This window comes from Python bivittatus, unplaced genomic scaffold (assembly GCF_059951505.1).
Source record: "Python bivittatus isolate LINGU-HERP-01145 unplaced genomic scaffold, Pbiv_v1 ctg000100_np1212, whole genome shotgun sequence".
Lineage (NCBI taxonomy): Eukaryota > Metazoa > Chordata > Lepidosauria > Squamata > Pythonidae > Python > Python bivittatus.
The window spans coordinates 6,088,437-6,113,149 of NW_028277038.1; the positions used below are offsets into that span (position 1 = coordinate 6,088,437).

Consider the following 24,713-nt stretch of genomic DNA (forward strand, 5'->3'; position numbering starts at 1 on the left):
TCAAAACCTTCCCGCTTGGAGCCCATCACAGTGTCAGGTATCTGGGAGGATGGAAGATGGAAACCCAGGCTGAACTTGGAAACCAGTGCATCTGATCTTTGATTGTGGTTGGTTCAGATATCCAGCTAAATCCAGTTCACCACTTGGTTTGGGCATAATTTAGGGGAACCCCTCTGACGTCTCTTGCTAAGAGCAAGCGGATTCTGGTCCCCAGTTCCCCCTCTGCACTGGATTATATTTTATTCCTGGGCTGGTCTGCAGTTCAGAATGTAAAAAGGACTAAGTTGGTATAAAGGGAATTTTAAAACAAGACTGTAGCCTGAAAGGAAATCATCTGGAAATGTGATTCATTCTGTGTTGGCCTGAAACTGATTTCCAAGCTCATGGTGTTTCATAGTGAGAAACTGCTATTTTGCCGTTATTTTTTTACCACTCTTGCTTTTTTCTCTTTCCATCCCTTTCATCTGACATCTGAGGATAATTCAAGTATTGGGTACTGTCTCTTCTGACTGATTAATTACTGCCCTTCTTTCAAACAATCTAAGGCAACTGGTGATCAGAAACGGTGACAATGAATTCTTGGTTTTAGAAAGGTCATTGTATCGTATCAGGTGAGTGTGCAAAAAAAAAAAAGTGGGAAAGTGTTTCCCTTCTCCAAGAGGTTGTTTAGAGGGAGAAAATCTGGGGCTTGAAGAAATGAAGAGCTGATTCTTGTGGGTTTTAAAAGCCCGCTGCAGGAGTCCCATCATGCAATCGAATTACTATTTGCAAATGCATTTGGATTTTCACAATTGGATTTTCACAATTCCCTAGCAAGATTTTAAAAAAAAATCTTTGAGGGTGGAATGATGACATGACTGTGTTCACCCTTCATGCCCAACTTAAAGTCATGTGGTAAACCAAAGATCTAACCCCTAATCAACGTGTTTGTAACAAGCAAGCTGCAAGGTTTGCTACGACTCAGTTTTACCTCCCTCCTTCCATACGGAATGTACCATTTCCATTCCATCAAAAATGGAGTCTTATTTTGGTTCTGCACGAGCATTCTTCCTCCTTGTGTTTATGAGCAAGCTCCACCATGACAAACAAATCTCAACTTTTCTCTTGGAAGGGTTTGCTCGACTTTATTAAACCAAATTAAATCGCTCCTGAATACATGAGAAGCAGTGAGGGGGAAAACCATCGGTGAGTGACCCTAATCTTTTTTTTCCCCCATGTTAGCAGACTGTCTCAGTTGCTGGGATCCGCCAATGTTTCTCGTTGAGCTAATTGGTCTTCATTAGAAACGTCAGGATTGTTTAGGATCATTTCTCTCCAAAACGCACATCCCTGCTGGGGATGAAAGATCTGAATGTTATGTGCTGGCCACTTTCTTACAGCGTTTCAGGACCGATCAAATTGGGCTGTGAAGTACTTGAAGCTTAAACTGCATTTGGGTTCTGGAGGCGGAGGGAATGTATTCTTCAGCCCTTCGGACTGCTGTTGTTTTTTGGGCTGTTTTATTGTCCCATTCTGCTTCCCTAACTTATTTGGGGGTGGGGGCAGGATCTGGATACCAGGAAATTGGAAGAGAAGAAAAGAGGCGAAGGATGTTCAAACACTTGTAATAATGGAGAGAGGCGAAGGATTCAGGCAAAAGGCTTTCATGGTGTTACAAGTGACTCATGGGGCTGGTGGGGGGGCGAGGCTTGCAAGAGGCCCCAAATGGCAAAAAACTAAAACTAAAACACTAAGCTGCATGTGCTCACACGTACACCCAGAGGTTGAACACGAGTTAGTTCTCTCTCCCTCCCCGCTTATCCCAGGTACACGGCCTTTTCCATGGCGTCCTCCACCTGCATGTATTCCAAGTGACTGGGGTAACTGGTACATTCGAAGCGTTGGTTGTTCCGAACGTATTTGAGGAACTCTGGAGCTCCCGGGAAGACGACGTTGTCCGCTAGAAGGATGGAGCCTTTGCGCAAGAGGCCGCATTCCTGGGAAGAGGAGAAGGGGAAAAATGAGCCCTCTCTGAGCAACTTCTACTGTGATGAGGGATGTTGAGGACCATCTTAAAACTGGATTCTAACAAGTTTTCTCAACCTTGGTGACTTTCGGATGTTTGGATGACTTCCAGATGTTTGGACGCCCATTCCCAGGGTTCTCAGCCATGGCTGTGCAGCCTGGGGGATTCTGGGAGTTGAAGTCCCCACCCTTGGAAGTCACCAAGGTTGAGAAACACAACCCTAGAACTTTGGATTAAAGTGGTTGGGGGAAGGGAGGCTTTTAGGCGCAAAACCACCTCAAACTCAGTTTCTCCTTGCACTTCAAAATAAGACTCATGCCCAAGAGGGAGAAACCAGCAGGTTCTAAGACCCCCCAACCAGGTTGCAAAAATGCAAAACTTGTTTTGGGGGGGGTAGAAAACACTCTTAAGGAGAACAGAAGGGAAATCTGTCCAAACCCTCAAGATTTCCAAACATAAAATTAACTTACTTCAAGGAGAACCGTGTCTGGGGCGTATCTCTCTTTCCAGTGGTCAAGAAAGACAAAATCTAAGGTTTCCACCTCGTATTTCTTCTTCAGCTGAGGGATAATGTCTTCTGAATGGCCTTCAAGGATGGTCACCTGCAAACAGGAGCAATGAACTGATTTGAGCACAGACTGAGAGCCCAAAGAACCCCAGGATCCTTGGTGGGATCTATCTTGAATTTTCCCCTAACTCTTTTCTTTCTTGATGTAGTGGAAAATTAAATCTGGATGCTGTTTTCATATTCCCACAATGCTTCCTGATTCCCAGACAGCATTCTGGGAAATTAAAGTGGCTTGTGGTGCCAATGTTCCCCCCATCTTAGAAAAGCACATAGGGGGCTAACCAAAGGAGAAAATCCAGCAGAGAACAGAGGCCTTTCACACCTGGGGCCCATCTGGAGCCATTCTCAAGAGTGCCCTTCCCTCAAAATCCTTCCATAAAGTCAATTTACTTCTTTTAACAAGCTCTTAATTCCAGCTTTCTTAGTCTAAAGTGCTGTTTTGCAAACTTGGCAACTTTAAGATGGGTGGACTTCAGCTCCCAGAATTCCCCAGCCAGCATGTCTGGATGCAGATTTCTGAGAAGGTCTGTTGCTTTGCCCACTCCCTGGAGGTGAATCGGTAGTAAGTAAACCAAGAAGGAAGGAGGGAGAAAAAAAGAAGCCCTCTTTGCCTTGCTTGGAAGAAGGCTACATTGGTATCCTCCAGACCTTATCACTCAGCCCCGCAATGTCAATGATTTCTTTTGCAATGGAGGCAAACTCGGGGTTGAACTCGATGGTAAGAAGGCGAGCTTTTGGTTTCAAAAGGCGAGCGATCCTGATGGCTGAATAGCCGCAGTACGTTCCTAGCTCCAACACTACTGAGGGGTCGGCTTCTTCGACAATTTTGTCCAGAATCAGACCTGGGGGGAAAGAAAAGAAAGAGAAGAGAGGTTGGTTTTAGTTAAATTAAATCATTAGGAATTGGTGGATTCCTTGGGAGCATCTTCCTATGCTAAACTGTAGGAAGATTCACAGTGGAAGTGAGATGAAGCTTCCAGGCAGGGGAAGAACGATTCACCCTGATGATAAAATGAGCAGACGGACTTTGGTTTTTCTGAAGATTTCAGATGGATTTCAGAATTTGCTGCATCTCAAAGTTGAACTTTCCTTTTCTCACTGCAGACGTTGTAGGGGGAGAGCCGTGTTGATCTAGGGCAGTGTGTCTCATACTTGGCAACATTAAGACAGGTGGACTTCAACTCCCAGAATTCCCCAGCCAGCGTTCATGAACTTCAAGTCCCAGCATGCTGGCTGGGGAATTCTGGGAGTTGAAGTCCACCTGTCTTAATGTTGCCAAGTTTGAGAAACACTGCTCTAGGCCGTCAAAAAATCAGGAGTCTGGTAGCACTTTGGTAGCACCTAGACCAGGGTTTCTCAACCAAGGCTGGCTGGGGAATTCTGGGATTTGAAGATCTGAAAGTTGCCAAGGTTGAGAAACCCTACCTAGACTAACAAATTTTATTCACACGCAGAAGTTGCTATGAGTTGCATCTCCCTTCAGCAGCCTTCCCCCCCCCCCCCCTTCTGCCATTAGCTGGAAAAATCAGAATTCCACTCATATGCTTGTGGTAGATCATAGAATCTTCAAATTATGGAGGTGGGACCACAAGGATCATCTAGCCATTCAACGCTCTGCAACATGCAGGAAAACCGATTAAACGATCCTCAAGAGATTAGTATGATTTTAAGTGGAATTCCAGGGTCCAGTCCCCGGGTGTCAGGCTTCTGGGTGAAACGGCAGCCAAAATTCCCGGATCCTTGTCAAGGCTTGGTACGGCATGCCCTTAACTGGAACATCAGAGACACTGCACTACAAGCTAAGAATTTTCATTGCATGCTAAAACAAAGTCACGTGGTTGCCTTCTCCAAACCTAAGGGTGCCATCCCATTTTTCTACCCACGGCAGTTCAAACCCATTGATTTTTCTCATTCCCGTGCCATTTCAGTGAACTCCGTTGTGTGTGTTGTTGGCCTTGAAGCTGTTGTTATCAGTAGAACTGACGACATTGTCCTGGGAACAGCCGGCTCTCGGCTCAACTCATACTGGGTGTGGTACTTCTGTTTCCCTTTTATTCCTGGGGACATGTGGAATCAACCTCCAGGCATCTCTCTGACCCCAAACTATTAAAATCAAGGTAGCTAAGTGGTAAACACAGAATTACAGGACCTTTTGATAGAAAAGACGCAACCAGCTGCTTTTAAAAATAAAATAACATTCATATGGAATCATCTATAAGTAAAACTTAATGCAGGTTTGTTTTTCCAGCAAGAAAATGCTATTCCTCACTAAAGTAGAAAGGGCATTAAAAAAAATGCTAGAACCTAAATAGGTCCAGTTCCAGATCATTCCCAATTTTGAGAATAAAACAGAGACTTCCTCATATACTCCATCCAGGGCTGCTGTTTGCCAATTTAATTCCCTTTTAGTGCTAAAAGTAATACCAAGTGTAATCAATCAATTGTCCTTCCTGATATTAATATCAGATGCATTCTCCCCTGAAAATGTGCAACAGGTCTTACGTTTGCCTCCAAAATATTCACAAATTGCCGTTTTCATCAGCCTTTTCTTTTTCTTGAATACAGATCTACCTATTTCTATTTCTCCTTTTCGATTTGGGGTTAACGACTTAAAAAGAGAAAGCAGCTTGTTAAAGAGAGGGCTAATCTAAACCAGGGACTTTCAGATCATGTTCTAGCTAGGAATATTCCATCGGTTCTGACGTCCTTTTTTTTGATCTCTTAAGAAGGTGAAATGGAAATTACCTTTTTCATCCCCAACGTTCATGGCCCATTCGTACTGGGAGCAGTATTTATCAATGCATTTCATGACACTCTCCGGATCCCCTTTGACGGCGTTGTACGATACCGTATTTAAAATCCTCTGCTCTTTGCTTTGATCCATGACGAAGTTGGTGATCTTCTCCAAAACAATCTCGTTCCAGAAGATTTTGGCGTAAGCGTTATGCTTGACTAGCATAAACGCAGCCACCAGGACGAGAATGGAGCCCACGCCTACGGAAACGAGGATGGTCAATATCCAATTTTCCAGCATCTGTAATGAGATAAAAGCAGATAATCCGTTAATGGCAGCATCTACTGCAGGGCATTAAAGATGAACATCTCTAAGACAGGAATAAAGTAGGGGATACCTTAAGACAGTCTTTCTCAACCTTAGCAGCTTTAAGCAGTGTGGACTCCAACTCCCAGCATCCTGGCTGGAGAATACTGGGAGTTGGAGTCCACACAGCTTAAACTTGCTAAGGTTGAGAAACACTGCCTTAAGGCCTCGAAAAGCATGGTAACTTGGAACTTTCCCCCCCTACAATTTGATAGCACCTGTTGGCGTGCAAAAAGGTACAGGTTTTGCATCTCCAGGTGGCCCTGGAAAAACCAAAATTTGTTAAATCCAAAAATTTAACAACAGCAGCTATAACCACAGCTGGATAGTTCTACCTGACTCAGGTTAATTAGAGAAGACTGTAACGATACTGCCATTAGTATGTGCTTCTGATAATAAATTGCCATATTTCTCCAAGTCTCAGAAGGTGGGAGCGCCTGGCTGACCTTGACTATCTGGTTAGTAATTGGATGGGAGACCACTAGCAAATCCCAGGTCAACTGGAAAGAAGGGAGGGAGGGAGGGAGGGGACAGGAACAGCACCAGTGTGTTCTTTGCACACCTCTCCATCCCCCAAAATATTTCTTTTTCTGCAACAAACAAATAAGCCAACCCCACCTGCAAGCCATTCACCAAGCCTTTATTATCGAAAGAAAAACTCGACCGAAGAGATTTTTACAACATTTATGTTGGTTGCAGACGGGTGAATTAAACCCCAAAGAAAAAAAACTCACGGCAGGAAAACTAATGTAACCCCACAATGCGCTTTTAGTCCTTGCAAAGCACTGTGGGCCGGTGGTTTGCGTACCAGCATTGCCCAAGTTCTACGCCCGTGCTCTTAAAATCCAAAATAACCTTTTAAAAGGAAATCCAGTGTGGTGGGAATTCAGTGTGATTCTGCTCCTCTCGGTGGCTTGGCAGAAGACAATGCCTAGCTAGATGTGGGATTGAGGAGGAAGCACCCTCAATCAGCCAGTGCATTTCCACCTCCTCTCATTAAAATTCATACCATTATGCAGAGCACATTTTTAATCCAGAACATAATTAAAGTTGCTATGGAGACATGTCCTCCTTGCAACACAGCGGGCATTTGTTCACCCATCTCTTTATTCAGGTCCTTCCAGGGATTTTGAGTTTCCCCTACCACGTTGCAGAAGTGGCAAGGGCCACATCTTCCAAGTTGTCTCCCTTTCTGGAGACTAATTCCATGCTCCCCACCAGATAGACAGAAATTACACTGGTGCAGAAGGTAGTAGATGAGGAAAAGCTGAGCTAAGTTTAAATCTCCATGATGGTGGGGAGAGAGTCTAGAGGAAATGTCCTGATCTGGTTGGTTTATTGTACAAGCTTAATCTCATGAGTTTACTCAGTTCATTTCTTTGTCTTCCATCCTGTGCTTCTTCCAGGAGTTGAAACCATCTTCCATGAAGATCTCCTTTCATTTTTATTCCCCCAATAGCTTTGTGAGGTAGGTTGGGCTGAGAGGGATTGGCTCAAATCATCTAGTGAACTTCTAGACCAGAACCTGGGTCTCCTCACTCCTAATCCAGCACCTTCACTGCCACCGCACATTGGCTGTTGGGTTGGGAGAGAGTGGAGACTATCTCCCCACATCAATCAGAGAGCTTCCATGCCCAAGGCAGGACCAGAACCTGGGTTGCCCCACTCCTAGTCCAGCACCTTCTCCACTGGACCATCCTGTCTTTTGGGCTGAGAGGGAAGAACTGGCCCAAAGTCCCCCAGGGAGTTTCTGTGGCTGAGGAAGGACTTGAACCTGGGTCTCCCTCTCCTGGTCCAGCACCTTCACCACTAGACCATCCTGTCTCTTGGGCTGAGAGGAAGGCACTGGCTCAAACACTCACAGGGAGTTTCCATGTCTGATGGTCTAGAAAGTGGGTCTCTTCACTCCTACTCCAACACCTTCACCACTGAAGCATTCTGCCTCTTGGGCTGAGAAGGAGGCTCAAAGTCCCACAGACAACTTCTGTGGCTGAGGGGGAACTAGAACCTGGGTCTCCCCACTCCTCACCCAACACCTTCACCACTACCCCACACTGGCTCTGGGGCTGGGAGAGAACCCAGGAGTTTCTGTGGCTGGGGAGGGGGAACCCAGGTCTCCCTGCTCCCAGTCCAGGACCTTCACCACCACACCACACTGTCTAGAAGAGCATCTGAATCTCCTCTTTCAAGTAAGTTAATAAGTCTAAGTAAGTAACAAACTAAATAAGAAAGACTAGGAGAGGTATGTTATCTAAAGGTTTTACCCTGCTTTTAGAAGACTGCAAGAACTAGAATGCTGAGTCAGATCATTAAAAAATTAGACATTGAATGCGTAAGCTTGCTCTTGGTACCTGTAATTCCTTGCTTATCAAGTGGCCAGTTATCAAGTGCTGACTTTCAAACTCAGAAGCAGAACTGTCCTTGCTAGATTTTCTAGACGTTTGGCTGAGTTGTCGTTTGAGTTCAGCCTTATCTTACTGACCTCTATTAGAATGGCTAGCCCAACTTGGGGATAGCGCTGACCCCACTTGACCGATCTCCATAAGTTAAGGAGAGTCTGATGGGAGTGATACTTGGATTGGAGCCCTAGGAAGAAGGTGGCCAGGGCAAAGCGCTTCTGAAAATCTTGCCAAGAAAACCGCAGGGACTTGCTTGGGCAGTTGTCAGGGGTCAACACTGACTTGAAGGCACCAAAAAGAAAAAAAAAACTGCGTCTAAACCTACGGACACAGTAATAAACTAAAATAACGTGCACGCCGTATCTCCCAGAGCTTCCACTGGCTCTCCATATAATGTAGTATCTTCTCATCAAGAGGTAGTAGGTCACAGAGAAGCAATCCCTCCAGAAGAGAAGACATCTGAACCCCATCTCACAGGGGCTCCCCAAAGATTTGTGAGTGGCTTCCCCCCCCTCCTCCTTCCACCTTCCTTTTTTGAAATATAAGAATACAGGTTGTCCCCAGGTTAAGAAGACCCAGTTTAAGGATGGCCCATAGTTAAGAACGGAGCCTATTGTAGCAAAATTCAAGTTAAAGACACAATGATTCAAGTTAAAGACACAACAGTTCAAGTTCATTAACCAATACTACTTATACAGTATTATGTCAGGTTCAGCCCAAAGAACTCCACGAGACAGTACAGATACAGTTCTGTTGCATTTATTAGCTTCCACCTCCAAGACAGAATCTCTCCAGACTGAATCTAAACTTCCCAAGCCAGCCAGCCAAAACACCGTGAATTCCTTAGGGAGGTGCCAGTCTCATCTTCTTAGCTGTTGGGGGCTAAGGAAATGCTTATCTCCCCGAGCGCGGCCTTCATCAAACCATTCCATCACATATTATACAATAATACTGTTCTGGCTTAGGTACAAATTCGACTTAAGGACAGATCTTGGGAATGGAACTTGTTCTTAAACTGGAGACTACTGTACCGCTTTGTTCCTATGACTTAGCCCTAGCTGGTTTTGGAGTTTCCTGCTTGGAGTTGCCAAGGCCTCTCTCTCTTCCACAGCCTGTTCTCCTTCCCTTGTGTACCAGCTGTTTTCCCCTGCCTAGATTACCCTGTTGTTGTTTTTGGTTGAAGCTCCAGCAGCTGGGGCTGGCACCGTGGCTGGAATGAGGATCCGCCTTCCTCCCTTCTTCCCCGGAGATGCACGGAGCTGAGAGCCCAATTCTTCGGCGGAGAGACGGTGCGGTGTGCCAAGGGTGGCTTTTCTGCAAAGTGGGCTTTGCGCAAACAATGAAAGACCACTTCCTGAGTGCTGAAGGTGCCAAAAAAGAAAAAGAAATGCTTTGTGCTCCAGAGAGTTTCTTATCAGTGAGGTTGTAAAAGAAAGTACAAAGGGTAGGGGAAAAGCAGGAAGGGGAAGGAGGAGAGGCTGAGATGGTGTGGTTTGCTCCTTAGCACCCAACTTTGGTGGCAGGGTCTAGGTAGCTTCTGGAGGTTGCCTTGAACTCCCCAGGCTCTGGGATGAGCACTGCAGGACTACTCAACCCATCAGGAGAAGCCCTAAAGGGTTGAAATAAGATCCTGAAGAGGACCCACCTCTGTAAAGAGATTGTTGGAGAACCACAAGGCTCTGGTGATCTCACTTAATCTCTCCAGGGAAGCCTGGAACTCTGTCCGAGACAACTTAGTTTCCAGGGGACATTTATGGGATAACAGTTTGGTTACGATGTGGGTTTTCCCTGGAACGCAGTTGAGTTTGTCATACACAGGAAGTGGGGAGAGAAAGAGAGGAGGGACGGGAAATGAGGCCATCCCATACCATGCCTAATGCCACATTGTTCTCAGCATGAAAAACCGAGATCCAGGAAAAAAAAGGTTAGCGTGGTTAGGCTCCAGCCCTACCGTTAGGCAAAATGGGGGGGACAAAAAGGGGGGAAGCAGCCCCCTCCCCCAGCATCCTTCCTGTGCCCCACAAGCTGAAGAATCACAGTTTGTACAAATACTTCCTTGGAGATCAAGAACTAGGAAGGTTGGGAAGCAGGAATATACCCAGTAAGAAATATTTCTGGCCCCACCCCAGTTTGGGGGGTTTCGGGGACCTGGGTGTGAGAAAAGGGAAGACCAAAAAAAAAGAAAAAAAAAGGAGACAGCTCTATGGGATTATCCTAGAAGCATCTGCTGATCTTCAAGCATTACTTTCCAGCTCGTTCTGTGCCAACGTAGCCTCTTTGCAAGGTGAACGGGGTTACTTCTACTCTCCCAATTGACAGCGGGTGATGAATTGGTGGAGCACAGGAACACGTCACACCTTGAGTTGTGCAATTTAATCATGCGCTTAGCTTGGCTTGGGGTTTCCCTTTGGAAGCTGTGATTTTCATTCCAAGAAGGGTGGGGAAGAGCCCCCCTCCCCTTTGTTCTTCCTCAACCTTGGTTACAGAACTTTCATTTCTCCTTCTCCTTCTCCTTCTCCTTCTCCTTCTCCTTCTCCTTCTCCTTCTCCTTCTCCTTCTCCTTCTCCTTCTCCTTCTCCTTCTCCTTCTCCTCCGGTTGGTCACATACTCAGCCAGATGTTTAGACTGGATTGGGTATTTTTATCCATCTATTGAGTCCTTCCCAAGGACCTGGCATAGGCAGATGTTGTTGTGATCCAAACAAGGGGAAACACACAGACACCACTTTGCCTCTCCACCCCTGCAACCTGGCTTGCTGGCTTGAAAAAGAGTTCAAAAGGTGCCTTGCCCTTTTTTCTGCACCATTCAGTTGAACTCAAGGAAGGGAACTTACCCAACTGTGAACTAAGGATATTTCTTGCTCCCAGTGGGTCCTTTGTAGATTTCCTTGGAAATTCGGGAGTTCTGCATCAGGTCACTGCATCAACTATTGGCCAATGATATACTGCTTAGCACTCATTAAATTACAGCTAGGAAGGAAGACAGCGTAACGTTCAAGGAAACTCTGTGATTTGCTTGGCTGAGCAGCAGGCAACCAACAGGTGCTTTTCTGCTCCAACAAGTCCTAAATAATACTTATCCAAAATGCCTGACTGTTTACTAAAAGGTTATTGCAAGGTCTCACGAGGAGTAGAAGACTCTCTGGATATTAAGCAAAGAACCGCAACTTGATCTGGATGTTATTCATTCTCTCGAATCAAAGTCTGCCCGGGCAGGGGAAATAGACAGTGCTTTTTGAAATATGCATTTTTATGGAAATGAATTCTCCCGCAGATTGAGTAGAAAGTATATCATCATGGAACGGCCCTGAGGACTAGACGCTTGATCTCACTCAAGAGATGGTATTGCTCCTTACTAGGCACTTTCACAACACAGTGCAATTTGGTTCATAACTACTCCTTGGATTTTTCTTTTTTTATGTATACTTATTAAGAACATTACATAAAATAAAAGAGAAGTCGAAAGACAAAGAAAAAAAGAAAAGAAACTAAAGTTATGAAATATGATTTCCAACCTTCTCTTCAACAGATAATCACGTTTTATAATCATACAAGTCCCTTTAGCCCCTCACTTAATCCACATCTTTTTAAATCTCCGAACCCATAAATCATCGTATCATTTTCTTCTTCTTTCAGCAAAAAGTCCATAGAAGGTTTCCAGTTTTTCAGAAAAGGTTTTGTTGTTGTTTTTTCTCTGATCAAACAGGTCAGCTTTGCCATCTCAGCAAATTCGGACATTTTTCACAAAACTCACAATGGGACTTTCTGGGTTTGCCTTTCCATGGAAAAGCCCTGCAAAATTAAGTGGCCTTTTCTGTGGAATGTTACCTTGCCAAAGATGATTAGAAAGCTGATTCCTGCAAATGTGCACAAATTAAAATGGAATTCCTCTCTCCCTCCCTCTCCCTTTTTCATATCACCTCCAAAAGTCACCAAAATCAATCCATCCATCCATCCGAACCCTCCATGTACCCCAAAGGCACAGGCCACACTATAAGCACATTCCTTGCATTCAATATTTTCTGTGCAATCAACTCGGAAGGAAACTTGGAATAAAAGATGGCAGAGGAGCAGCTAACCGGGGAAATAGCAAAGAGAAGAAAAGTCCCTTCCCCCTCCCATGGTCTTGCTATTAAATTATACACTCCATTGGAAAACAGAACAACACAAACACCAATTTCATAAATCTCTTTTCCTACCTTGGCGGGTCTATTGAAACTCTGATTTATATCCTTTTCTTCAATCCCACCACGATGTTCTAGATGTACGTGCAGACTTCTCTGCAGAACAGCTTTGAAGTCAAGAACAAAAAAGACCCCCAAATTCACCCTTAGATATCATGCATCACATCGGATTCCACCTTCCACGATTCACTGGACGTACCCGTAGTAAGTCCCCTTACTAAGTCCCACCGATTCTCCAGCTGGTTCCATGCTGCCTAACGGGGTTTACAAAAGCTCAGGACAGAGAGGCAGAAGTTTGAACTTGGACATTTTGACCTAAACTATGGGCCATCGGTTAAAGAATAACTATTCCCTAACTGAAATTACCATACACAGTGATGTCAATGTGGGGTCCTTGGTGCTCTCTGAGTTTGGTGATTTGTTTAAAGACATTTCATTACCCAACACATCATTATCCTTCCTCTGAAAATATTAAAGGCACGTTATCTGGTAAGAGCCAAGCTAGGCTGGAATACGGAGCGGATCCTCACTGATCTTGGACGAACACAAGCAGGATCAAAGAAAACCTTTAGGAAATGTCAGGACGGTAAGCTAGACCAAGAAGTTGGAAAAACAAAAAAAAATCTCAGAAATCCACTTGAACCTTATCTGACCAAAGAGCAAAATTAGTCATTTCCTCTGGTTTCCAGAAATTTATGAGCAGGTTTCTCCATATTTTGAAATGGAACTTGTGTTTTTTTTTTCACACCCAAAATTGCACATCAGGAAGGAGGAGAAATTAAGGCAACACCCTTATACACATTTATCTGGGAATAAGTCTCAACTGATCCACCAAGACTTGAGTATGCCCTTCTATTTTACTTTCCTAATCTTCCAACTGAATCCTGATTACAAAGGGAATAGAAACTCGTATACAAACCCATGATTGTTTGCTTTTAAATTTGCTTATTTCAAAGCAAATAGAAGTGAATGGTAAGTTAGTAATTGAAAACTAAGAGAACCAAGTCCACTCTCTAGAACTATATTTAGAAGAGGCAAATTTATAAGTAACTCACCCACAAATATCCTACCTATTTGGGGCAAAATATTAATTTTGTTTAAACTTCAGTGCTAGGCATTAAGCAGATACTTGCCTTCAAATGTCCTAAACATTCAGGGCAAAATATTAGCTTTCAATACTCAGTGATGAGCAGAATAAAGTTCCAAATTATGAACTTGGGTTCTCGGTGTTCAAATAAAGCTTGTTTAAATATTGGCTTATATTTAAATCTGCCCCTTCCTCTAGCCGCAATTCCAATAAAATCATTGGGGTTTACTTTGGAGTGAGCACACACCGGATTTGTGTAACTCAGCTGCACTTAGCTCCAACTGAAATGTGTGAGTACCAAAACAGTACAGGACCTAGGTTTCTGACCCAATCTGGATTTAACCCACTTCCTTAAAAGCCAACAATATGAGCTTTTGCCTAACTGACAAACTTCCCTTCACTGAGCATAAAGAGATTCAAACGCTCACCTGGAAATGGCCTCAAACCCCTGATTCACACACCTTGACAATTCTGCACAGGCACACAGGAAAGCCGTGCTAAGCAACGGCTAACCATCTAGGAGGAACTGGACCCACATTAGCTATCCCAGAATGGCAGGTTTCCAAAACTTTACTGGGTTGCCTTTTTAGAGAGAGGAGAAGGAGAAGGAGAAGGAGAAGGAGAAGGAGAAAGAGAAAGAGAAGGAGGAGAAGGAGAAGGAAAAAAATGCAGCAGGAGATTTCTCTTCTGATCCAGGGGTTGCTTGGCAGGACGCCGAGGGCAGCTTTGACAGACGTTCTAATGATTTAAACCTAACGATGCTGTTATAAAAACTAGCAAAAAGGTATTTCTGAGGTGTTGGACTCTAACTCTAACTCTAATTTCTGAGGTGTTGGACTCTAACTCTAACTCTAACCCTAACTCTGGCTGGGGAGAATGGGAGCTGTAGTGCAATGGATCTAGAGGGACCCAGGCTACCTTGGAAAATAAAATATATCCTATTGTAACTAGCTCCTGATCAAGAACTCCCTCCCTCCCTCCCTCCCTTCCCTCCTCTTTAGCAAAGGCTCCTTCCTTCCTTCCTTCCTTCCTTCCTTCCTTCCTTCCTTCCTTCCTTCCTTCCTTCCTTCCTTCCTTCCTTCCTCCCTCCCTCCCTCCCTCCCTCCCTCCTAAAAAATTTCAGAAAGCTAACATGCAAGCAAAGAAGCCCTTGCCACGGACCCAGGCTGTGCAATTCAACTGGTGTCTGGAGGACGCCAGAGAATCCGCTGCTGCTTTGTCTTTGACAAAGAGAGAAAGAGAGATTACAGCGGGAGGGTTTTTTCAAAGGATGAGGTCCCGCAATCGACACAATTTGGCTGTTTTTAAAGTCTCCGCCAGCCTCCAACCAACTTGGCACGTTGTTATTCCTTGGGCAAAATGCTTCCTGTTTACACACATCGGATTGTAGGTCAGTATAGAAGAGCACAACGTTTTCTACTTAAAAGACAGCGTTTGTTGCCTTTCTGCCTCTACCCGCCTTCCCCAGATCTGGAAACCACCTCCTTCTGATTCCTCAAGTTCTCTCTCGGCGGGCGCTAAGCAGGGCAGAAAGACAAAGGTTTATTTCTTCTCCTCTCCCGTCCTTCCTTCGGCCTTTGGAAAAACAGGGGGGTCGCAACTCACACACACATACGACTGACACGGAGACACCCCCCTCCCCAGATTGGGGGCTACCGAAGAGAAAAAGAGAAAGAGATACCTTTCCGGACAGGACGATCTGGGTCTTGATGGAATGTGGATTCTTCCTGATTTCCTAAGCAAGGAACTGTTGTCTGTGGTCGCGGTGGATCACACCCCTGGGGGGCGGGGGTGGGTCGAGGGATGGTTCCAGCTTTGCCCCTTCCTCCCCCTGCTCTCAATCGCCCTCCTTGGCTTGGCACTGCTGCTTCTCACAGTGACCTCGAGCAGCACCACCCGGCCAGAGCTAGCAGCGGTCTCTTCTGACATAGATCTGGTTTCTTGGTTACGATGCTTTGTCAGGTGAGGTTTAACTATCCCCCTGGGCTGCCTCGGTCTGACCGGATCCATCGAGGCAGAGGTGCTGTGAGATGGCTCCCTGTCGGCTCTCGTTGGCGAGAGGGCAGATTCAACTCCCCGCATCTCCTGGGGACGCCAGCTCTTGGTCTTCAGCTCTGCTGGCTAGGAATTTGGGGGAGGAGAAGTCCAGATCTTTGGAGGGCACATGGTTGGGGAAGGCTGGACTGAGCCTTTCCCAGCCTATCCTCCCCAGCTGTGATGGGAGCTGTAGTCTGAGACCACACGGGGGGAGAGCTGATCCTGTTCAGGAAGGCTTCTCATCTGCTAGCTCCCTTTTCTGTTGGCCATGCTTGGAAGAGCTGAATCCTTCCGGATGGCAAACATCACTCTAAGATGGACATTTATACCCCTCAAAAAGATCCAGCCCACCTTCCCTGTCTCCCTCAGGAGCATTCTTCCAACTGGGATTCCCTGCAAGCAATTCAGTGAAGTGGGTGAAAGGAATGCTGTAAATTGGGCCAAGGGCTTAAGGTGACCTCTGATTCCTCCCCTTTCCTTCAAGACACTCTCTCCATTTTTGTCTTCACACAAACAGGCTGGGATGATCAGAACATATCTTGGTTACCAGTTTTGGGTTCCCTGGTTTTTGTTTTACATATGTCTCTTTTTCTGGACACACATCCTTGGTTCTTTTCTTAGTCTGGTTTGTTACGCAAGGAACCACAGAGATCAGCTTGGAGAAATGATGAGATGGTCATTACAAAAACCGGATTTAAGCCCAGGACCAGAAGAACAGAATAGAAAGAAACTTAAATTGACTCTGCCTTAATCCTCTTGGGTGTAAGAGGGAGGGAGGGAAAATGCTGTTGGGTTTTCAAGATTCTGCTACTTCCAGGTGGACTTCCACTCCCAGAATTCTCCTCCCGGGCTCTGCTGGCTGTGGAATTATGGGATTTGAAGTCCACACACCTGGAAATTGCTAGGCAATGCTTTTCTAGTTTTCCAAACATGATCATAGGGGCTAGCACCTTGCCTAATTCACAAAGGCAACATGAAACTGAATGAATGCCAGGCTCTACACCACATTACGCCTCTGTAGCCCAGGAACACACCATGCTTGCACAGAGAGACACACACAACTACAATCTCTGAACTGCACAAAGCTGCTTGGATTTCTTGAGAAAATGCTATGGATGGTTTTTCCCCCCTTACTCTCACAGGTTGTAATAAGGGGCAGAACTAATTCTGAAAAAAGGAAAGTTATAGAGAACTGGTTCTGGATGCAAGAGGATGAATGGGGCTCTGCAACAGAATATGGATTTAAAGACTTTGAAAGCAAGGAAAAGGTGCCCGGGATTAAATGACCACAAACTGTATACCAGAGTTTGCGGTCGTGCATTTTTTTACAGATCGCATGCTTCAGTAACCATCATTCAAAAGGCATTCTCCTTTTTTCCATAGGAGCACAGGAGGCATCTTCCAAACCTACAAGGCCTTCTTGGGGATGGCTCCCCTCCTTTGGAACATCTTACCTGCAGATATCCAGATCTCCTTGCTACATTTTTGGAGAACTCTTCGAACAGGCATCGGGAGACAAACAGGATCATTACCCCCAAATGGTGCTCGATAATCATTTCATGCTCTTATTTTTGCTTGCAATGTTATGACATCCATGCCTTAAGCTGCTCAGGGACTCCAGCCATGGAGGGGCATTGAAGCGACCGTTGCAAATCAATAAGGAGCAAGGATATTCCTTCCCTACCTTTGGGGTTAGAACTCCCCTAATCCACACCCACTGGCTGATGGGACCTGGAGTCCAAAAGGTTGGGAGGGGGCATGTCCCTCTTTCCTGCCTAAAATCAAAAGGAGTTTGATTTCTCCTGCTTTAGAATGATTTCTTTTCAACTAGGCTGCTTAGGAATAAAATTCACTCTCATCAGATTCAAAGGCATTCCGGTGCAAAAATGCCACAGTTTAGTCATTGTGGAAATCTTCTTCCCAAGGATACTGAGGTTGAATTTCTAGGAATTCATTTTAACCATAAAGGCATCCAGCTTAGAAGCCTACAGTTCCCCAATAAGACGTCATGGCAACGGCTGCAAGCGATCGAACCATTTGCAAAAGGAAAAAAAGCAGGGATTTTACATGACCCCAATCCTTCTCAGTGCTAGCTTAGTTAAAGATCTCAGTGTTGGCTTCTGGTTAGAGAAGGTCCCTTAGGCTAAGCAATCAGGAAGTGTGAAGACTGCAAAAGCTTATGCCTTTTCATAACATGGTTTTAGTCCGAAAAGATGCTACCAGACTCCTGGATTTTTGACAATATCCCGAGCAACACACTCCATTCAGGCCACTGGCTCTGCTGCTTCCTGGAGGCCTAAACCAGGAAAACACACTATTGAACAATTTGGGGAAGCATGAACAGAGGGCTTCCACCAGGTTTTTGAGGGCCAAGCATCTGCCCAAAAATGCAGCTGTTCACCTTGACAAATACAAGAAGGAACAGGAAGGATTTCCTACAACAGGAGGAAAAGAGAACTTAATATCAGCCTTGCGAGGTAGACCAGATCAGAAGCCCAGCCAGATGAGCTAATTCTACGTTATTGTAAGGTTGCATTAACAGAATCTTGCAAATATGAGACTGCAGTTCTCCCTCCGTCTCCTTTACAGCCCAAGAAACTAGGGAGGGTCCCTTCTGAGCCTCTTGCCCTGTCCATTATCCAGCTGGGGGCTCAGCTGCCTTTTATCTGACCATTCCCTTGGCTGTGTCTCTTCTCCTGTCTCCCAAGATCATTCCCACAAACCATTACATCTAAAACGCATCTCAACTGCCAATTGCAAGAGATACATTTTCGGACTACCAGAAATGAGCTGCAAACCCGCCAAACCAACACTAGGGGGCAGCATACACACACAGCAAACTGGACCTCGCGCTGCCATCTAGAGGCCAGCCAAAGTTTTGCAGCTCGTATTTATTTGCCTCCCTAAAAATTCTGCAGTGTGCTGTGCTCCAGACAAATCAAGTCTTTCTCTGCTCTGCTTGCTTTCTTTGAATCAGGTCTTTTTCAGGTTAAAGGGATCCATTCTGAGTACACCATTATCCTGTCCCGGGGGAGATTACCGGTGCACGTTGCCATCTGCCCAACACATAATTATGGCTCCTCTAGAGAGTTTTAAATGCTGATGTGTCAAAGCTGCGGCACGTTTCTCAGTAAACAGGGGTCAAAGGGCACCTCTGCCAGGCTGGCTTGGGGATGAAGCAGAGAAAAGCAAGTATCTTAGGTGGCAAATGTTGCTTGTTCCAGAAGATCGACAGCTTTGCGTTTATTAGCACGGCTGCGTTGCCAGATCCTGGAAATGCAATTGGGACATTTTCTATGCCGAAATAACTTGGCCATCTTCAGCTGGGGAGGGGCGATTTGTGGCTGACGGTAGTTGCTTTTCTACTTTAGGTGGCAAAGTATATTGACCTGGCCTTGGATCACTGCCTTCCTGAATCAGGTGAGTGAGTTTAGATCTATCTGGGCAAAGCAGAGTGACTCTCGTCCCCAGGCTAGGGTTCACCAGTTTGCACTCACTGCAAAAGTGTACGATAATGACAGCCAACACCAAGGGAGCACAAACCATTCCCAGAAAAACAGCTTGCTTGGGTAGAAAGTCTCTGGCATCCAAGACCTTCCGCAAGGCTGCCTGGCCGCTCGATTCCAGAACCAAGGAATGAGATCTTTGAGATCTGGGATTCCTTAAAGGAGAATCACTCCCACACGAGATCAAAAACATGGTCGTTCAGGCACTAAGCCCTGCCTGTCAGCTAAGTGAGAAAATCTTTAATTTATAGCACGTGTTTATCGTTGCATTTTTAAATGGCCGAGCTTTGAAGCTGCTTTCCTTTTTTTCAGGGTACAGATGGGGGACAGGATGGAAAAGAGAGCTTTAAATCAGGAAAGCCATCAAAACAAAGCAGAAGGAGCTGATTAGTCGCCCTCCCACAGGAAAACTCTGAGTCAAGCGTAGGAGGGCTTGATTTTGAAACCATGATAGAGCCAAAGGGAAGAAGACAAGTTGTGCAAAATTTATTCCCCAATTCTTAGGCGATTTATTGCAAGTCAAATTTACCTTCTCCCCAAATCTTAAAAATAAAAAAAACAACAGAAAAGACATTCATAAAAGAGAAAATAACACTGTACTATTTTTGCCTTACATACTAGGGCAAGGAGATGGTAACTAACATGTGAAGGAAGATGCCAGATTTCAAGTCGGTTTTAAAAAAAATTGCAAAAACCTATAATTAGTACTCCATGCATGTGACTGAGGCATCTGATCCTGAATCAATCCTCTATAAACCCCACTTTTCAAATCATCTAGGCCAGTGTTTCTCAATCTTGACAACTTGAAGCTCTGTGGACTTCAACTCCCAGAATTCCCCAGCCACCACGCTGGCTGGGGAATTCTGGGAGTTGAAGTCCACACATCTTCAAATTGCCAAGGTTGAGAAACACTGATCTAGGCTTTTAATGCAGGTTAAAAAACCAGCACTTTCACATTTATTGCTGAAAGTCTGAACCTTAAGCTTAAGTATAATCTACATCAACTTCCTAAACCAAAAAATAAATTTTTCAGGGACTTCATCAGCCTATTTGGCAATTCAGGCCATCAGTGAGGCCAAGGAGAGCAAGTGATCTATGGCTGTGGATCCTCCCAAACTTATTTTGCAAAAAACAGCGCAAAACCATTTTCATTCGCTTTCTTCCTGCATCTTAAACCAAGACTGTTAAGATCGTTGTTTTAAGGGTTTAAAGACAAACTTGAATATAGTAGAGATTTAGAACATTTGGATAAAACTACAGAATAACAAAGAATGATACAGAATAGATATTATTATTATTATTATTATTATTATTATTATTATTATTATTATTATTAAATGCATATGCCACCCAACTCCCAGAGACTCTGGGCACAAAAACAGAATATTATAGAATATTGAAACTAAATAAAAATGGCTAACATGAAATACAAGATCACTATATTACTAAAATCTAAAATAAACTGTGATATTAACACTGTAGCTATCAGAACTATAATGAGGAGGTATAGAACAGAATAGCATTTCAAAGAATCATCATAATTTCAATAACTTAATTTTGGTTTAATCACTGAAAAGGCCAAAGAACTAAAGATGTCCAGTTGCAATAGCTGGTTTTCTGCATTATTAAGGGGGTCTCTAGCAATTAAGGTTCCAGCACCAAAAAGTATGATCTCTTTTGCTTCCTGAATGCTGTTTCAACATTTTTCCTAGTATGCTTGCTAGCCAGGCCCCAGAATTCTGATTTAAAAATATTTTATCAAGCGCTAGGCGTGCAAAGCAAAACACAACCTTTAAAAACGCCCTCATATTGTTACACCCTCTTGTAACACTCACAACATATTTGAGTAATACTTCATGTCTTCCTTTCCATTTGCTGCATTTTTCTCTTCCTATGGGGTTATGATACTTTCCAAACGTTTGAGAAATAAACACTTCCGAAAAGCAATCAGCTTCCTCCCCCCCCCCCAACATTTGCAACAAGGAAAATATGCATCTGTTGGATGTCTGCCTGTTCAAGACAAAGAACCCTCCTGAGAGATGGGAGCACACTTTGTTCCCTTCTTTCCCCCTTCGTCTGGTTTTTTAAAATATTTTCCGCAACAATTCAGGAAGGAATAAACCTTGGCCACCTCTCTTCTTAAACTGTTTCTGCATTTTTCACAGGCAGGCATTCAACAGATCACGCTTTCCCTAGCACGAGCAGCAAATAAGTGAGAGAAAACCCAGACTTGCACTGGTAGTTTCCTGTTTTCAGGAGATGAGTTACTCCCCATAAAAACCGCTGAATATTTTAAATCAACCCCAGCCTCAAAGTTTGGAGGCCAGACGTCACTGGCAGACGGTCTTAACGCATGCATTTAAAAAATATAAATTATTTAGAGGGTAATAAATGGGAAGGCTCCTCCCCAATTTGATGTCGCCCCTATCCCCTGCATTAATGCCAAGGAGAACTGCACCTGTTGGATGCCTGCCGGCCAAGAAGCAAAGGAGCCCCTGGCAGAAGAGAAGGGCCATCCTTTTTCCCATGAATAAATTCGAATTAATGGGCCCTTAAAAATAGCCCCCAAGCCCCGCCACGTCCAAAAGTAAAGCTGTGCTAAAACAACAGGAGGAGGATACAGTGCGAGAGCTGAACCAGAGAAGCAGCAATAAATAAGAATATAGGAACACTGTTGCGAAGGTTTGGGTTACAATAGACATGCATAGAGGAGTTATAATAAATATTATTGCAATAGTATTAGCAACGTCTTATCATTACTGTACCCATGTTAAGGGGAGGCAGAGGGCAAAGCCACGCCCCCGCGGGCAGCAGAAGCTCCTCTTCCTCCTCTTCCCCCCTCCGCGCGGGCCCTCTGATATTGGCGCCCACCCAAGTGCCTGCCTCCCACCTCGTCCCGCCTCGCCGGTGAGGCTCTTCCTTTCCAGCCATGAGGAGGGCGAGAGCCCCCTCTCTCTCCCCGCCTCGTCTTCCCTTTCCCCGGGAGGGCAAAGGGCAGGGACCTCGGAGACGTCGGCAGGAGCCGTCAGGCACTTCTTCAGACACCTGCCTCAGGGACGACGCGCCCCCGCAGGGGTCCTGAAGCGAGGCGAGGCTGCCGTACAACATGGCGGCGCTCTGGCGAGGGCGCTTCCGGGTTGAGCCCTGGCTCCGCTGTACGGCGCGGGCTCTTTCGGCAGGTAGGTCCCCCAAAGCAAGCGCGGGGGTGCCGCTGCCCCGAGGCCCCCCTCCTTCTGGGCTGGGGAGGGGAAGGAGGCTCTGCAAGGGGGCCCCGCATTTCCAGCACAGCTGCCAGAAGGTTCCTGCGCTTGCCTAGGCAGACGTCCAACAGGTCGAGCTTCCCCAACTCTCCCCAGCTTTGCCTGGGGAGACTTGCCGGTTGCATTCCCGCCTGCTGCAGCCTCTTCCCCTGCAGCAGAGAGCAGGGGGGCAGACGGGAGAGCAAAGCAGCGAGAAGCAAGCCTGCCCTGGTGGAAAATTTCCCCCCCTTGCTTTGCAAAGGAGCCCGTGGCATCGCAGTGGGGGGGTGGCTTTTGGGGGTGGGCTTGCCCATGCGGTGGGCGGGGGGACGAGCCCGCGTGCCTGGCTGTGGGAGATGGGCATTGCAAGGCAGCCACGCCTGCAAAAAGGGTGCTCAGCCCCTTTCGGTTCCTCAAGCAGCTTCGTCGGGGTTTGCGGGCTTCAAACTTGACCAGGCTTTGCAGACCTGGGTGGAAGGCTCGCCCCGACCCCGGGATCGCCACTTTATCCTTGCTGAATCATTGGCATCAGGGAAAACACAGGCTGGCACCCGGGGGGGCAGCCTGAGGTCCCATAGGTGGCCCCTTGCGCAATTCCAGCTAGTCTGCGGGTCAGGGGGTTGTGTGAACGCAGCAGATCAGATGACCCCAAGGAAGAAAACAGCCTGGGTTGGGAAAAGTGGCGTGTGTAGAAGTCATATATATCTATCTAGACGAGTGTTTCTCAAGCTTGGCAACTTTAAGACGGGTGGACTGCAACTCCCAGAATTCCCCAGCCAGCCATGCTGGCTGGGGAATTCTGGGAGTTGCAGTCCACCCGTTTTAAAGTTGCCAAGCTTGAGAAACACTTGCTTATAGACATATATAAGTGCTAATTTGGTATAGAGGTTAAGGCAGCAGGCTAGAAGCCGAGAGATGGTGAGTTCTAATCCTGCCTTAGGCATGAAGCCAGCTGGGTGACCGTGGGCCAGTCCCTCTCTCTCCGCCCTACGAAGAAGAAAACCAGGGCAAGGCATTTCTGAAAATGATGCCAAGAGAACAGCACAGATTCATCTAAGCAGTCCCCAAGAGTCAAAACAGACTCGAAGGCACCCCAAAAAAACCCAGAGCCAATTTGGTGCAGTGGTTTTAAAGCACCAGGCTAGAAACCAGGAGATCATGAGTTCTAATCCTGCCTTAGGCACGAAACCAGCTGGGTGACTGTAGACCAGTCCCTCTCTCTCAGCCCTGGGAAGGAGGAGACCGGGGCAACCCGCTTCTGAAAAACCTGTCAAGAAAACTCCAAAAACTTTTCTAGGCAGTCCCCAAGAGTTAAAACTGACTCGAAGGTGCTACGTAGATGGTTAATAAACAAGTTCCCTTGTGTGAATGGTGTGAACGCCCAAGATTGGTACAACCTTGTCCTTCAGTTTTCAGTATGGCTTAGGAAGGGTTAAAATATTAAGATTAATTCTTCCATCAAAACAAAGTGTCCCCTTCTTTTGCCTCTAAAAAATGTTCCTTCAGTGATTGGTCTGGCGTGACTTCCAAGAAAACGAAAAACATTTAAAATATGAATCCTTACACATGCACGCACACACACACAGAGTTCCCCAAGCAGCATAAACCAGTAACCACAATTCAGCTTGCTTCTAAATACACCCATACAATTAATTGTGTTTGGACTTACCTAGCCTATCAGCTGATTCCCACTTCTGAAAGACACAGCCTGTGCAAACTTCCTGGTTAGTTTGATACCTGTGGTTTCCTGGTTATCAGACACCTATGGTTTCCTGGGCAGGTTATAAACTGATTTATTCTTGGACGGTTTCCCCACAAAGTCATAAACACAGCCTGTCTTTTCTATGGAAATGTTCAGGATGGAAGTGCAAAGACAAATGATCCTCTGTGGAAAACAGCAAGCCTCGTTTGCTGGGGAAGCTGAAGCCCTTGCTGTAAATTCAGAAGGGATCCTGAAACCAGCGTAGATCACTTTTTAAAAAAAAAAACCAAAAACTACGGCCAATGTGAACCCACGAGACAATTGTGCAATTGCTGAAAGTCCTCTAAAAAAAGTTCCTGCCAAATTGCAATTATTTTAAGGTCACGGAAGGGAGAAGCGAATCAGTGAACGGGGTGTTGCTACGCTAACGGCATTTAATTATTATTCAAGGGAAAGCAAATATTTATTCAAAGTATATTCTGCTGCTGACTCTCAGGGCTTTTTGGCGCTTTATCGGCTTGGTCCCAACTATTTCTTTGACTCGACCTTGCCCACCCAGACAGCTGAGATGCCAACAGATTGCGTAATCTATTGGATACACGCTGCTAGTGCACGGGGCCAAAGTTGATTGTGAACAGGATCTATCTGGTTCTCAGCGATAGATCAACAGTGCCTCTGTTCAATCATGCTTCCTGTCCACCGATGGACGTGGGATCTGGAATATGGAAGCTTCAGCAGAAATGCTTACCTTTTCCTCTGCTGGTTGAAGAAGATCTATGTAGTCGGAAAGGAAGGAACGATTTCTGATTCTCAGCGGGACAAATGAATGCTTCGACTGGCCACGGAGTTCCCCCCCTTGATTCTTCTAGGGCATTTTCTCTTTGCTG

At 45.6% G+C, this 24,713-nt stretch overlaps 2 protein-coding genes across 8 annotated transcripts in view; one reads left to right on the top strand and one right to left on the bottom strand.

Moving 5' to 3' along the window:
* Positions 1–1,097: 1,097 nt before the first annotated feature.
* Positions 1,098–24,712, bottom strand: COMT (catechol-O-methyltransferase). Of its 7 annotated transcripts, none has more exons than XM_007428136.4 (5): positions 24,575–24,712; positions 5,319–5,607; positions 3,222–3,415; positions 2,476–2,607; positions 1,098–1,976 (listed from the first exon to the last, which is right to left on the bottom strand). In XM_007428136.4, the coding sequence occupies exons 2-5, from the start codon at positions 5,605–5,607 to the stop codon at positions 1,797–1,799; spliced, it is 795 nt and encodes a 264-aa protein (XP_007428198.1). In that variant the 5' UTR covers positions 24,575–24,712; the 3' UTR covers positions 1,098–1,796. The 7 variants fall into 7 exon arrangements, with proteins under 7 accessions (XP_007428198.1, XP_025022381.1, XP_087991483.1 ...); XM_025166613.2 differs by lacking the exon at positions 24,575–24,712 and adding an exon at positions 23,794–24,064; XM_088135357.1 differs by lacking the exon at positions 24,575–24,712 and adding an exon at positions 21,651–21,675.
* TXNRD2 (thioredoxin reductase 2) overlaps positions 21,833–24,713 on the top strand; it is a 30,979-nt gene continuing 28,098 nt past the window's right edge. Inside the window, exon 1 of the mRNA XM_007428138.4 lies at positions 21,833–22,064. Coding sequence (XP_007428200.2) covers positions 21,992–22,064 — 73 coding nt within the window. The 5' untranslated portion in view covers positions 21,833–21,991. The remainder of the gene's footprint in view (positions 22,065–24,713) is intronic.